The sequence below is a fragment of the Hyperoodon ampullatus genome (genome assembly GCF_949752795.1).
Source record: "Hyperoodon ampullatus genome assembly, chromosome: X".
In the NCBI taxonomy this organism is placed as follows: Eukaryota; Metazoa; Chordata; class Mammalia; order Artiodactyla; family Ziphiidae; genus Hyperoodon; species Hyperoodon ampullatus.
The window spans coordinates 131,096,597-131,108,955 of record NC_136913.1 but is presented as its reverse complement, the minus strand read 5'-3'; the positions used below and the strand labels follow the sequence as shown (position 1 = coordinate 131,108,955).

The 12,359-nt window shown below is 56.9% G+C and overlaps 2 protein-coding genes across 2 annotated transcripts; both read left to right on the top strand.

The window, feature by feature from the left end:
• Nucleotides 1-1,804: 1,804 nt before the first annotated feature.
• On the top strand, nt 1,805-3,686 carry LOC307069843 (melanoma-associated antigen 8-like; the record flags this gene model as incomplete). The annotated part of the gene is made up of 4 exons (XM_079728145.1): nt 1,805-1,924; nt 2,279-2,376; nt 2,526-2,596; nt 2,671-3,686. The coding sequence occupies 4 exons, from the start codon at nt 1,805-1,807 to the stop codon at nt 3,684-3,686; spliced, it is 1,305 nt and encodes a 434-aa protein (XP_079584271.1).
• Nucleotides 3,687-8,527: 4,841 nt separating this feature from the next.
• LOC307069842 (melanoma-associated antigen 8-like) lies at nt 8,528-11,598 on the top strand (the record flags this gene model as incomplete). The annotated part of the gene is made up of 5 exons (XM_079728144.1): nt 8,528-8,554; nt 8,712-8,884; nt 10,211-10,288; nt 10,438-10,508; nt 10,583-11,598. 5 exons carry the CDS (start codon nt 8,528-8,530, stop codon nt 11,596-11,598), a joined length of 1,365 nt encoding a protein of 454 aa, XP_079584270.1.
• Between the last annotated feature and the right edge of the window lie 761 nt (nt 11,599-12,359).

Below are 12,359 nucleotides of genomic sequence, written 5' to 3'. Positions count from 1 at the left end.
CGGAGGGCAGCGGGTTGAAGGGGTGCTGAGGGAAGGGTCCCCCTGTGTTCGGGTCCGAGGGGAGGACCGCTGGCTGCTGGGGTGGCTGGTGGGGGGCGTTTTCGAGTCGGGGTGCAGAGGGTGGGGCTAATGGCTAAGCGTGGGGGGGCCGGAGCGGAGGGCTTCCTGCTGGACGGGTGGGGCCGGCTTTGGGGGCCAGAGGAGAGGACGACTGGCTGTGGGGGTGGGGAGGATGGGATGGGCGGGCCCCCGCCCCAGGGGCTGACAAGGGAGGGGAGGGCTAACGGCTGCTGCGTGTGGCGGGAGGAAGGGGGAGGTACTCCTGGCTGAGGCGGGGGTCGATGGGGAGGACTCCCGGGCGCGGGTTCGGTAGTTGTTAGGGGAGCTCCCGCCGGGGCGGGGCGGGGCGGGGCGTGGGGTGGGGGGGGGAGGACGCTCGTGGCTGGAAGGGGGCTCGGGCTCCCGGGTGGGCGGGGGCACGAGGGGTGGGCTCTGCGTCTGCGGTGCGAGAGCTGAGAGCCGCCCCTGGTGCTGAGGGTGCTCGGGGGAGGACTCCCCCGTGTGGGGAGGCGAGAGAGGCACTCAGATGTCTGTGCATGAGGGGGCGCCAGCGGAGAGTCAAGGTGAGGAGCCGAGGGAGTGCTGAGGGACCCCCGCGGGATCATCTCAGCCCTGAGAAGCCCTGGGCTTGGTGGCCTGATGTGTTGTGCATAGATTCCCCCTGGGGGTCTCGGGACAGTGAAAGCCTTGGTGTGAGGGTCCGGCCTCGGGTGAACACAGGGGGCGTCCCCGGACCTGCCAGGGCTCGAGCTGAGGACTCTGAAGGAGGACAGAGGGGACGCCATTGATCCCCGCCCCTGCCATCAGCCCTGGGCAATCCCGGGACGGAATGAGCACTTGGCAAGGAGTTTTGACTTCCGCCTCCAGGTCTCAGAGACACTGGGGACCTGGTGTAAGGGGCGGGGCCTAAAGAGGGCGGAGGGAAGAATCCCAGGACCTGCCGGGCGTCGAGGTGAGGAACCTCAGGGAGGAATGAGTGGACCTTGGACCCCAGAAGAGAGGGGGACCTGGGGAGGCGATAGGGTGGGATGACCCCATGCAGCACTTCCTGACATCCGGGTCTCAGAGACCCTGGTGAGGGGTTAAAAGGGGCGGGGTCTCAGAGAGGCTGGGGAGGGGGTATAAGGGGCGGGGTCTCAGGCGGGCACAGGAGAGAATCCCAGGTCCTGCGTGGAGTCAAGGTGAGGGCCCTGAGGGAGGACTGAGGGCAGCCTGGACCCCAGAACAGAGCTGGCCCTGGGAGCCCATAGGGTGGGATGAGCACAGCAGCACATCCTGACATCCGGGCCTCAGAGAAGCTGGGGACCTGGGATAAGGGGCAGGGTCTCATGAGGGCAGAGGGTAAAATGTCAGGTCCCTGGTGGACTAAGGTTAGAGCCCTTAGGCAGGACTGAGGGGACCCTGAGAGAGGACAAAAAGGACCCACCAGATCCCCGCCCTGGCAGGTGGCCGTGGGAGGCCCCGGGGCGGGATGAGCACAGTAGGCCTGTCCTGACGTCCTGACGTCCGGGTCTCTGAGAGACTGGCGCCCTGGTAGAAGGAGCAGGGACTCACGCTGGCAGACGGGACAATCCCAGGTCCTGCCCAGAGTCCAGCCTGCACGCGAGGAAGCAAGGATTGAGGACGTTAGACCCCAACACAGGGAGGGATCCTTTGCCCTTCCACGGGGGCCTTGGAGGCGCCAGAGCACGGTCAGCAGATGAGATGTTTCCTGACTTCTGGCTCAGGGTCCTCGGGAGGTCAGATGTTCGGTGTGAGGCGTGAGGCTTCAGGTCCGCAGAGGGTGGACTCCCAGGACCCCGAGGGCGGACTGAGCAGACCCCCAGCCCTGGTACAGGGGCCTCCACAGAAACCTGCCCCTGTGGTCAGTGCTGGGAGGCCAGGCAGGATGTGAGGAGGAGGTGAGGACCCAGAATGTCCCCATCCTAGGACCCTCGGGAGGCCCTGGACAGGTGCGGCCACACGTGGGGCCCCCTCACTGCTTTCTGTTCAGACTCGGGGTCTTGTTCTGAGTTTCCCCTCAGGCCCGCAAAGGGGAGAGTCCAGGCCCTTAAGGGGAACGGTGAGCGCTACGAGCCAGCCCCGAGGAGACCACCCACCCCAGAACTCAGAACTGGGGGGATCTCACAGAGTCCGGCCCATCCCTCCTACCAGCACCGAGGGGCCCAGGGCTGTGCCACAGTCTACGCAAGAGGTGCCCCCTCCATCCCTCTTACAGGGGCTCCAGGAACCGGGAGGCGAAGGCCCAAGTCTGAGGACCGCGTCCTCAGGCCACAGAGCAGAGGAGGCGCAGGCAGTGCCAGGAGTCAAGGGGAGGTGCGTGCCCTGAGTGTGTACCCAGGGGCTCCCCCTCCCAGAACAGAGGGGACCCCACAACACCCGAGTCACCCCACCGTCCCGTTCAGCCCCAGAACTTGGGGCCGTGCTGGCTGCACCCTGAGGAGCCCCCTCACTCCCTTCTTCAGGTTGGCAGGGGACAGGCCGCCCAGGAGGAGCGCCCCTGTGAGGCCCGAGGGCACCCCTGAAGACGAGACCTGTAAGTGACTTTTGTCAGAGCTGCCCAGGGTGCCTTTCTCCGCCGAGGCCGCTCACACGCCCTCTCTCCCCCAGGTCCGTGGTCCCTACCTGTCACCCCTGCCCACACTCCCGTCGGCGGCCCGACCCCAGTCCTCATGCCCCTGGTCGAGATGAGTGAGCTCCGCCAGCCGGAGGCAGACCTTCAGACCCCAGTCCCGGCCCAGGGCCTGGTGGAGGCACAGCTGTTGGGGGCTGAGGGGGAGGAGGCCGTATCCCCCTCGTCCTCCTCTTCTTACTCTGACCTGTTCCTGGGCACCTTGGAGGAGGTGGCTGATGCTGGAGAACCCAGTCCCCCCCAGAGCCCCTCCCCCACTGCCATGGCCACCCCTCCATGGAGCCAATCTGAAGACGACGGCCTCAGCCCCCAAGATGAGGAAGGGCCGAGCACCTGGCATGACCAGGAAGATGTGCTCCAACATGCTCTACATCAGAAGGTGGATGAACTGGTGGGGTTCCTGCTGTTCAAGTATCACACCAAGGAGTTGACCACAAAGGCAGAAATGCTGACCATCCTCAAAGATTACCAGGACCACTTCCCCATGGTCTTCAGGCGAGCCTCCGAGGGCATGCAGCTGGTCCTTGGCCTCGACGTGAAGGAAGTGGACCCCAGCAATCACTCCTATGTCCTCGTCCCCACCCTGGGCCTCACCTACGATGGGATGCTGAGTGACAGGCCGAGCATGCCCAAGACCGGCCTCCTGGTGCTGCTCCTGGGCCTGATCGTCCTGGAGGCCGACTTTGTTGCCCCTGAGGAGGTGGTCTGGGGAGCACTTAGCAAGATAGATGTGTGTGCCGGGAGGGAGCACTACGTCTATGGGGAGCCCAGGGAGCTCCTCACCAAAGTGTGGGTGCAGGAGGGCTACGTGGAGTACCGGCAGGTGCCCCACAGCGACCCCGCCCGCTACGAGTTCCTCTGGGGTCCCCGGGCCCACGCGGAGACCAGCAAGTGTCAGGTCCTGGAGCATCTGCACAGGGTCAGTGAATGGGATCCCAGGTCCTTCCCATCCCTGTCTGCAGAGGGTGTGAGCGACGAGGAACAGGGACCCTGAGCCAGAGCAGCAGCCAGGCTCCTTCCAGGCCCACGTCCAGCAGCTTCTCCTGTGGGGCAGGAAGGGAGGCTGATCCTTCACTCTTGAGTTTGAAGAGGGAGCGGTCAGCCTTCTAAGCAGTGAGGGCCCGGGCAAGAGGGGGGAACCCGGTGTAGCATCTTTGTTTTCCTGTTTTCTAAGATGACATGGAAATTCATCTGTTTCCTTTAGTGATTTTTCAAATGTTGTTCTTTTTCATAGAAGATGTTTTAAATGCCAATACTTTGTAATTTTTATAGAATTTTTAAAGGTTACGTTCAATTTACAGTTGTTACCAAATATTGGCTCTATTCCCCGTGTTGTACAATACATCCTTGTAGCCCGTCTTACACCCCAAAGTTTGTGCCTCCCACTCCTCCATCCCTGTAGTGCCCCTCCCTCATCCCTACTGATAAACACTAGTTTGTTCTCTGTATCTTTGAGTCTGCTTCTTTTTTGATATATTCACTGGTTTGTTGCATTTTTTAGATTCCACATATGAGTGATATCGTGCATTATTTGTCGTTCCCTGTCTGACTGACTTCACTTAGCATATTGCCCTCCAAGTCCATCCATGTTGCTGCAAAAGGCAAAAGTTTGTTCCTTTTTTATGGCTGAGTAGTAGTCCATTGTACCTATATAGTACCTGTTCTTTATCCATTCATTTGTCGATGGACACTTAGGTAGCTTCCATATCTTTGCAATTGTAAATAATGCTTCTATGAGCATTGGGGTGCATGGATCTTTTCGAATTAGTGGGGTTTTGAGGGGATATATACCCAGGAGTGGAACTGCAGGATCCTATGGTAGTTCTGTTTTTAGTTTTTTGAGAAACCTCTATGCTGTTTTCCCCAGTGGCTGCACCAATCTACATTCTCCCAACAGCGCACAAGGGTTCCCTTTTCTCCACATCCTTACCTACATTTGTTATTTGTGTTCTTTTTCATGATAGCCATTCTGACTAGGTGTGAGGTGATATCTCTTTGTGGATTTGACTTGCAGTTGCCTGATGATTAGTGATGTGGAGGATCATTTCATGTGCCTGTTGGCCATCTGCATTTTCTCCTTGAAAAAATGTCTATTCAGTTCTTCTGCCCATGTTTTTAATTGGGTTGTTTGTTTTCTTGATGTTGAGTTGTATGAGCTGTTTATATATATTGGATATTAATCCTTTGTCAGTCACTTCAGCTGCAAATCTTTTCTCCCATTCAATAGGTTGTCTTTTAGTTTTGTCAGTGGTTTCCTTTGTTGTGCAAAAAAGCTTTTAAGTTTAGTTAGGTCCCATTTGTTTATTTTTCCTTTTACTTCTTTTCCTTAGGAGATAGATCCAAAAAAATATTGCTGTGATTTATGTCAAAGAGTGTTCTGCCTGTGTTTCCCTCTAGGAGTTTTACAGTATCCGGCCTTACATTTAGGCCTTTACCCTATTTTGCATTTATTTTTGTTTATGCTGTTGGACAGTGGTCTAATTTCATTCTTTTACATGTAGCTGTTCAGTTCTCTCAGCACCACTTATTGAAGAGACTGTCTTTTCTCCAGTGTATACTGTATTCCTGCCTAGTTTGTTGTAGATTAATTGACCATAGGTGCGTGGGTTTATTTCTTTGCTTTCTATCCTGTTCCATTGATCTATTTGTCTGTTTTTGTGCCAGTACCATACTGTTTTGATTACTGTAGCCTTATACTGTAGTGTGAAACCAGGGAGTATGATTCCTCCAGCTCTGTTGTTCTTTCTCAAGATTGTTTTGGCTCTTCAGGGTCTTTTGTGTTTCCATAGAAAATTTAAAATTATTTCTTCAAATTCTGTGTAAAATGCCAAGAGTATTTTCATAGGAATTGCATTGATTGCAGTTCTGTAGGTTGACTTGAGTAGTATGGTCATTTTAACACTACTGATGCTTCCAATTCAAGAATGCAATGTTATCTTTCCATCTGTTTGTGTTGTCTTCAGTTTCTTTCATCACCGTTATACTTTTCAGTGTACAGGTCTTTTGCCTCCTTAGGTAGGTTTATTCCTAGGTATTCTATCATTGTGATGCAATGGTAAATGAGACAGTTTCCTTAATTTCTCTTTCTGATACTTTGTTTTTAGTGTATACAAATGCAACTGATTTCTGTATATTAATAATAGTATTTAATGAGCTCCAGTTTCTACGTTTGTGAATGGTATTGACCACATATATTTGTACTGATCCAATACAAGGCTGAATTTTGGTATTTGTAAAATCAACTGGGAAACATTCCTTCATAGTTTGTGATCCCAACCTAGATAACACAGCATTGCAATAGGAATTTACTTGGAAATGTGAAAGTAATTACCAGTACAATTAATGGCCACCGGGTTGTTCTTCGGGACACCACGTCGTCGGCTCAGTGGTGCGTGCCCTGCTGTGGGACTGTCCTGTGCCCACCATAGGGCAGGGCCAGGCCCCAGGCATGTGGGCCATAGGGGGAGGGGCTTCCCTGCGGGGAGCAGGCATTGCCAGCACACATCGTCCTGGAGAGAGGCCACATGTGGGGCCCTCAGGAAGGGAGACTGGGGGGGATGGAGGGCCGATGGGTGGGGTGTAGCGGAGGCACCTTGTTGGGGACCCTGGGGGGGGGACCCGTGGGGTCCGGTGGCCGTTAGAAGTTCCTCTCTGTGTTATCATGCCCTCCGTTCAATGGTTTCAGTCAATGCTTCTCTTTAATAAATTTCTCGGAACGTTTCAGCTGAGTGTGGCCTCCGCAGTGGGCAACGGAGGGAAAGTATTGCTGCGGGCGAGGGTGGGGGTCCAGAGTCGGATTCCTGATCAGCACCTGTGGGACACCTCTCCAGTGAGAGGGTAGGGTAGGCACTTTGCAGACCCAGACATGGTGAGGGTTCTTCTTCCATTTCATAGGTGAATTGTAAAGTTTTAGCGAAAACTGATAATTGCCTGAAAAGGCAGCAGAGAAGTTAAAATGTAAATGAAAAACTTGATTATCTCAGCAGGAAAAAGGGAACATAGGAGCAACAATAGTTGGACTGACAGGGCTACGGACTGAATATTTGTAATCCTCTCCCCCTCATTCACCTGTGAAATTCTAACCCCCAAAGGGATGGGATTTGGAGGTGGGGCGCTGGGAAGTGATTAGCCCATGATGGGGGAGCCCTCATGGATGAGATTAGCTCCCTTATAAAAGAGACCCCAGACAGCTGCCTCATCCTCTTGTGCCATGTGAGAAGATGGCTAGTTGATACAACTAGACAAGAAATCAGTCCATATAAAGAAGAGCTTTATTACTCTTGCTTTGTTACTCAGCTGTACAAAGGAACGAAATGGGTCGTTTGTAGAGACGTGGATGGATCTAGAGACTGTCATACAGAGTGAAGGAAGTCAGAGAGAGAAAAACAAATATCGTATATTAATGCATATGTGTGGAACCTAGAAAAATGGTACAGAAGAACCGGTTTGCAGGGCAGAAACAGAGACACAGATGTAGAGCACAGACATATGGACACCAAGGTGGGAAAATGGTGGGGGCGTGGGGGGTGGTGGTGTGATGAGTTGGGAGATTGGGATTCACAAATGTACAATTATATGTACAAAATGGGTAACTAATAAGAACCTGCTGTATAAAAACTTACATAAAATAAAATTCAAAAATTAAAAAAAACAAAAGAAATCAGAATAGGTTTATGACATTATCAATCACAGTAGAAAACCACCTGTAAAGACAAATTGAGTTATTTGCCACAATGGGCTCTGCATCGCCAAGTTTGCTCCCCCAACTCCACAGCCTTGCAGGGAGGCCCTCCTATTGGTGGAAGGCCAATGGGCGTGTCTTTTGCTTCCTGAGGCGCCAAACCTTGGGACCTCAGGCCCTCAGTGCGCATGGCTACTGCGGCTTCCGTAGCAAAGCGCCTCCTCACGTGCTCTTGTCATCCAACCACTTTCTCTGTAAAGAGACGTCTAGAACTTTCTCCCTCATCTTCCTGGAGCTTCCGGGAGCACCCGGAAACCCACGTGGCGTTCGCACAGAGTGCCTGGGACCGTCGGCTGCAGAGTTCCTGGCTGCACTGCTGAGACGAGCTCTTCAGCCCCTTCTGAGCGGGACTCCGGAGTCATCCACAGAGTCAGAGCAAGTCAGGAGACAGGCGGGGGCTTTGCCGGGGGCTGGACTCCGCAGGTACCGGGGGCCCTGGGAAGGAGTGGAGGTGGTGGGAGGGCTACGGGCTGCTCGGTTGGGAGCGGGGGAGCGGCGGCGGAGGGCAGCGGGTTGAAGGGGGGCTGAGGGAAGGGTCCCCCTGTGTTCGGGTCCGAGGGGAGGACCGCTGGCTGCTGGGGTGGCTGGTGGGGGGCGTTTTTGATTCGGGGTGCAGAGGGTGGGGCTAATGGCTAAGCGTGGGGGGGCCGGAGCGAGGGCTTCCTGCTGGACGGGTGGGGCCGGCTTTGGGGGCCAGAGGAGAGGACGACTGGCTGTGGGGGTGGGGAGGATGGGATGGGCGGGCCCCCGCCCCAGGGGCTGACAAGGGAGGGGAGGGCTAACGGCTGCTGCGTGTGGCGGGAGGAAGGGGGAGGTACTCCTGGCTGAGGCGGGGGTCGATGGGGAGGACTCCCGGGCGCGGGTTCGGTAGTTGTTAGGGGAGCTCCCGCCGGGGCGGGGCGGGGCGGGGCGTGGGGTGGGGGGGGGAGGACGCTCGTGGCTGGAAGGGGGCTCGGGCTCCCGGGTGGGCGGGGTAACGAGGGGTGGGTTCTGCGTCTGGGGTGCGAGAGCTGAGAGCCGCCCCTGGTGCTGAGGGTGCTCGGGGGAGGACTCCCCCGTGTGGGGAGGCGAGAGAGGCACTCAGATGTCTGTGCATGAGGGGGCGCCAGCGGAGAGTCAAGGTGAGGAGCCGAGGGAGCGCTGAGGGACCCCCGCGGGATCATCTCAGCCCTGAGAAGCCCTGGGCTTGGTGGCCTGATGTGTTGTGCATAGATTCCCCCTGGGGGTCTCGGGACAGTGAAAGCCTTGGTGTGAGGGTCCGGCCTCGGGTGAACACAGGGGGCGTCCCCGGACCTGCCAGGGCTCGAGCTGAGGACTCTGAAGGAGGACAGAGGGGACGCCATTGATCCCCGCCCCTGCCATCAGCCCTGGGCAGTCCCGGGACGGAATGAGCACTTGGCAAGGAGTTTTGACTTCCGCCTCCAGGTCTCAGAGACACTGGGGAACCTGGTGTAAGGGGCGGGGCCTAAAGAGGGCGGAGGGAAGAATCCCAGGACCTGCCGGGCGTCGAGGTGAGGAACCTGAGGGAGGAATGAGCGGACCCTGGACCCCAGAAGAGAGGGGGCCCTGGGGAGGCGATAGGGTGGGATGACCCCATGCAGCACTTCCTGACATCCGGGTCTCAGAGACCCTGGTGAGGCGTTAAAAGGGGCGGGGTCTCAGAGAGGCTGGGGAGGGGGTATAAGGGGCGGGGTCTCAGGCGGGCACAGGAGAGAATCCCAGGTCCTGCGTGGAGTCAAGGTGAGGGCCCTGAGGGAGGACTGAGGGCAGCCTGGACCCCAGAACAGAGCTGGCCCTGGGAGCCCATAGGGTGGGATGAGCACAGCAGCACATCCTGACATCCGGGCCTCAGAGAAGCTGGGGACCTGGGATAAGGGGCAGGGTCTCATGAGGGCAGAGGGTAAAATGTCAGGTCCCTGGTGGACTAAGGTTAGAGCCCTTAGGCAGGACTGAGGGGACCCTGAGAGAGGACAAAAAGGACCCACCAGATCCCCGCCCTGGCAGGTGGCCGTGGGAGGCCCCGGGGCGGGATGAGCACAGTAGGCCTGTCCTGACGTCCTGACGTCCGGGTCTCTGAGAGACTGGCGCCCTGGTAGAAGGAGCAGGGACTCACGCTGGCAGACGGGACAATCCCAGGTCCTGCCCAGAGTCCAGCCTGCACGCGAGGAAGCAAGGATTGAGGACGTTAGACCCCAACACAGGGAGGGATCCTTTGCCCTTCCACGGGGGCCTTGGAGGCGCCAGAGCACGGTCAGCAGATGAGATGTTTCCTGACTTCTGGCTCAGGGTCCTCGGGAGGTCAGATGTTCGGTGTGAGGCGTGAGGCTTCAGGTCCGCAGAGGGTGGACTCCCAGGACCCCGAGGGCGGACTGAGCAGACCCCCAGCCCTGGTACAGGGGCCTCCACAGAAACCTGCCCCTGTGGTCAGTGCTGGGAGGCCAGGCAGGATGTGAGGAGGAGGTGAGGACCCAGAATGTCCCCATCCTAGGACCCTCGGGAGGCCCTGGACAGGTGCGGCCACACGTGGGGCCCCCTCACTGCTTTCTGTTCAGACTCGGGGTCTTGTTCTGAGTTTCCCCTCAGGCCCGCAAAGGGGAGAGTCCAGGCCCTTAAGGGGAACGGTGAGCACTACGAGCCAGCCCCGAGGAGACCACCCACCCCAGAACTCAGAACTGGGGGGATCTCACAGAGTCCGGCCCATCCCTCCTACCAGCACCGAGGGGCCCAGGGCTGTGCCACAGTCTACGCAAGAGGTGCCCCCTCCATCCCTCTTACAGGGGCTCCAGGAACCGGGAGGCGAAGGCCCAAGGCCACAGAGCAGAGGAGGCGCAGGCAGTGCCAGGAGTCAAGGGGAGGTGCGTGCCCTGAGTGTGTACCCAGGGGCTCCCCCTCCCAGAACAGAGGGGACCCCACAACACCCGAGTCACCCCACCGTCCCGTTCAGCCCCAGAACTTGGGGCCGTGCTGGCTGCACCCTGAGGAGCCCCCTCACTCCCTTCTTCAGGTTGGCAGGGGACAGGCCGCCCAGGAGGAGCGCCCCTGTGAGGCCCGAGGGCACCCCTGAAGACGAGACCTGTAAGTGACTTTTGTCAGAGCTGCCCAGGGTGCCTTTCTCCGCCGAGGCCGCTCACACGCCCTCTCTCCCCCAGGTCCGTGGTCCCTACCTGTCACCCCTGCCCACACTCCCGTCGGCGGCCCGACCCCAGTCCTCATGCCCCTGGTCGAGATGAGTGAGCTCCGCCAGCCGGAGGCAGACCTTCAGACCCCAGTCCCGGCCCAGGGCCTGGTGGAGGCACAGCTGTTGGGGGCTGAGGGGGAGGAGGCCGTATCCCCCTCGTCCTCCTCTTCTTACTCTGACCTGTTCCTGGGCACCTTGGAGGAGGTGGCTGATGCTGGAGAACCCAGTCCCCCCCAGAGCCCCTCCCCCACTGCCATGGCCACCCCTCCATGGAGCCAATCTGAAGACGATGGCCTCAGCCCCCAAGATGAGGAAGGGCCGAGCACCTGGCATGACCAGGAAGATGTGCTCCAACATGCTCTACATCAGAAGGTGGATGAACTGGTGGGGTTCCTGCTGTTCAAGTATCACACCAAGGAGTTGACCACAAAGGCAGAAATGCTGACCATCCTCAAAGATTACCAGGACCACTTCCCCATGGTCTTCAGGCGAGCCTCCGAGGGCATGCAGCTGGTCCTTGGCCTCGACGTGAAGGAAGTGGACCCCAGCAATCACTCCTATGTCCTCGTCCCCACCCTGGGCCTCACCTACGATGGGATGCTGAGTGACAGGCCGAGCATGCCCAAGACCGGCCTCCTGGTGCTGCTCCTGGGCCTGATCGTCCTGGAGGCCGACTTTGTTGCCCCTGAGGAGGTGGTCTGGGGAGCACTTAGCAAGATAGATGTGTGTGCCGGGAGGGAGCACTACGTCTATGGGGAGCCCAGGGAGCTCCTCACCAAAGTGTGGGTGCAGGAGGGCTACGTGGAGTACCGGCAGGTGCCCCACAGCGACCCCGCCCGCTACGAGTTCCTCTGGGGTCCCCGGGCCCACGCGGAGACCAGCAAGTGTCAGGTCCTGGAGCATCTGCACAGGGTCAGTGAATGGGATCCCAGGTCCTTCCCATCCCTGTCTGCAGAGGGTGTGAGCGACGAGGAACAGGGACCCTGAGCCAGAGCAGCAGCCAGGCTCCTTCCAGGCCCACGTCCAGCAGCTTCTCCTGTGGGGCAGGAAGGGAGGCTGATCCTTCACTCTTGAGTTTGAAGAGGGAGCGGTCAGCCTTCTAAGCAGTGAGGGCCCGGGCAAGAGGGGGGAACCCGGTGTAGCATCTTTGTTTTCCTGTTTTCTAAGATGACATGGAAATTCATCTGTTTCCTTTAGTGATTTTTCAAATGTTGTTCTTTTTCATAGAAGATGTTTTAAATGCCAATACTTTGTAATTTTTATAGAATTTTTAAAGGTTACGTTCAATTTACAGTTGTTACCAAATATTGGCTCTATTCCCCGTGTTGTACAATACATCCTTGTAGCCCGTCTTACACCCCAAAGTTTGTGCCTCCCACTCCTCCATCCCTGTAGTGCCCCTCCCTCATCCCTACTGATAAACACTAGTTTGTTCTCTGTATCTTTGAGTCTGCTTCTTTTTTGATATATTCACTGGTTTGTTGCATTTTTTAGATTCCACATATGAGTGATATCGTGCATTATTTGTCGTTCCCTGTCTGACTGACTTCACTTAGCATATTGCCCTCCAAGTCCATCCATGTTGCTGCAAAAGGCAAAAGTTTGTTCCTTTTTTATGGCTGAGTAGTAGTCCATTGTACCTATATAGTACCTGTTCTTTATCCATTCATTTGTCGATGGACACTTAGGTAGCTTCCATATCTTTGCAATTGTAAATAATGCTTCTATGAGCATTGGGGTGCATGGAT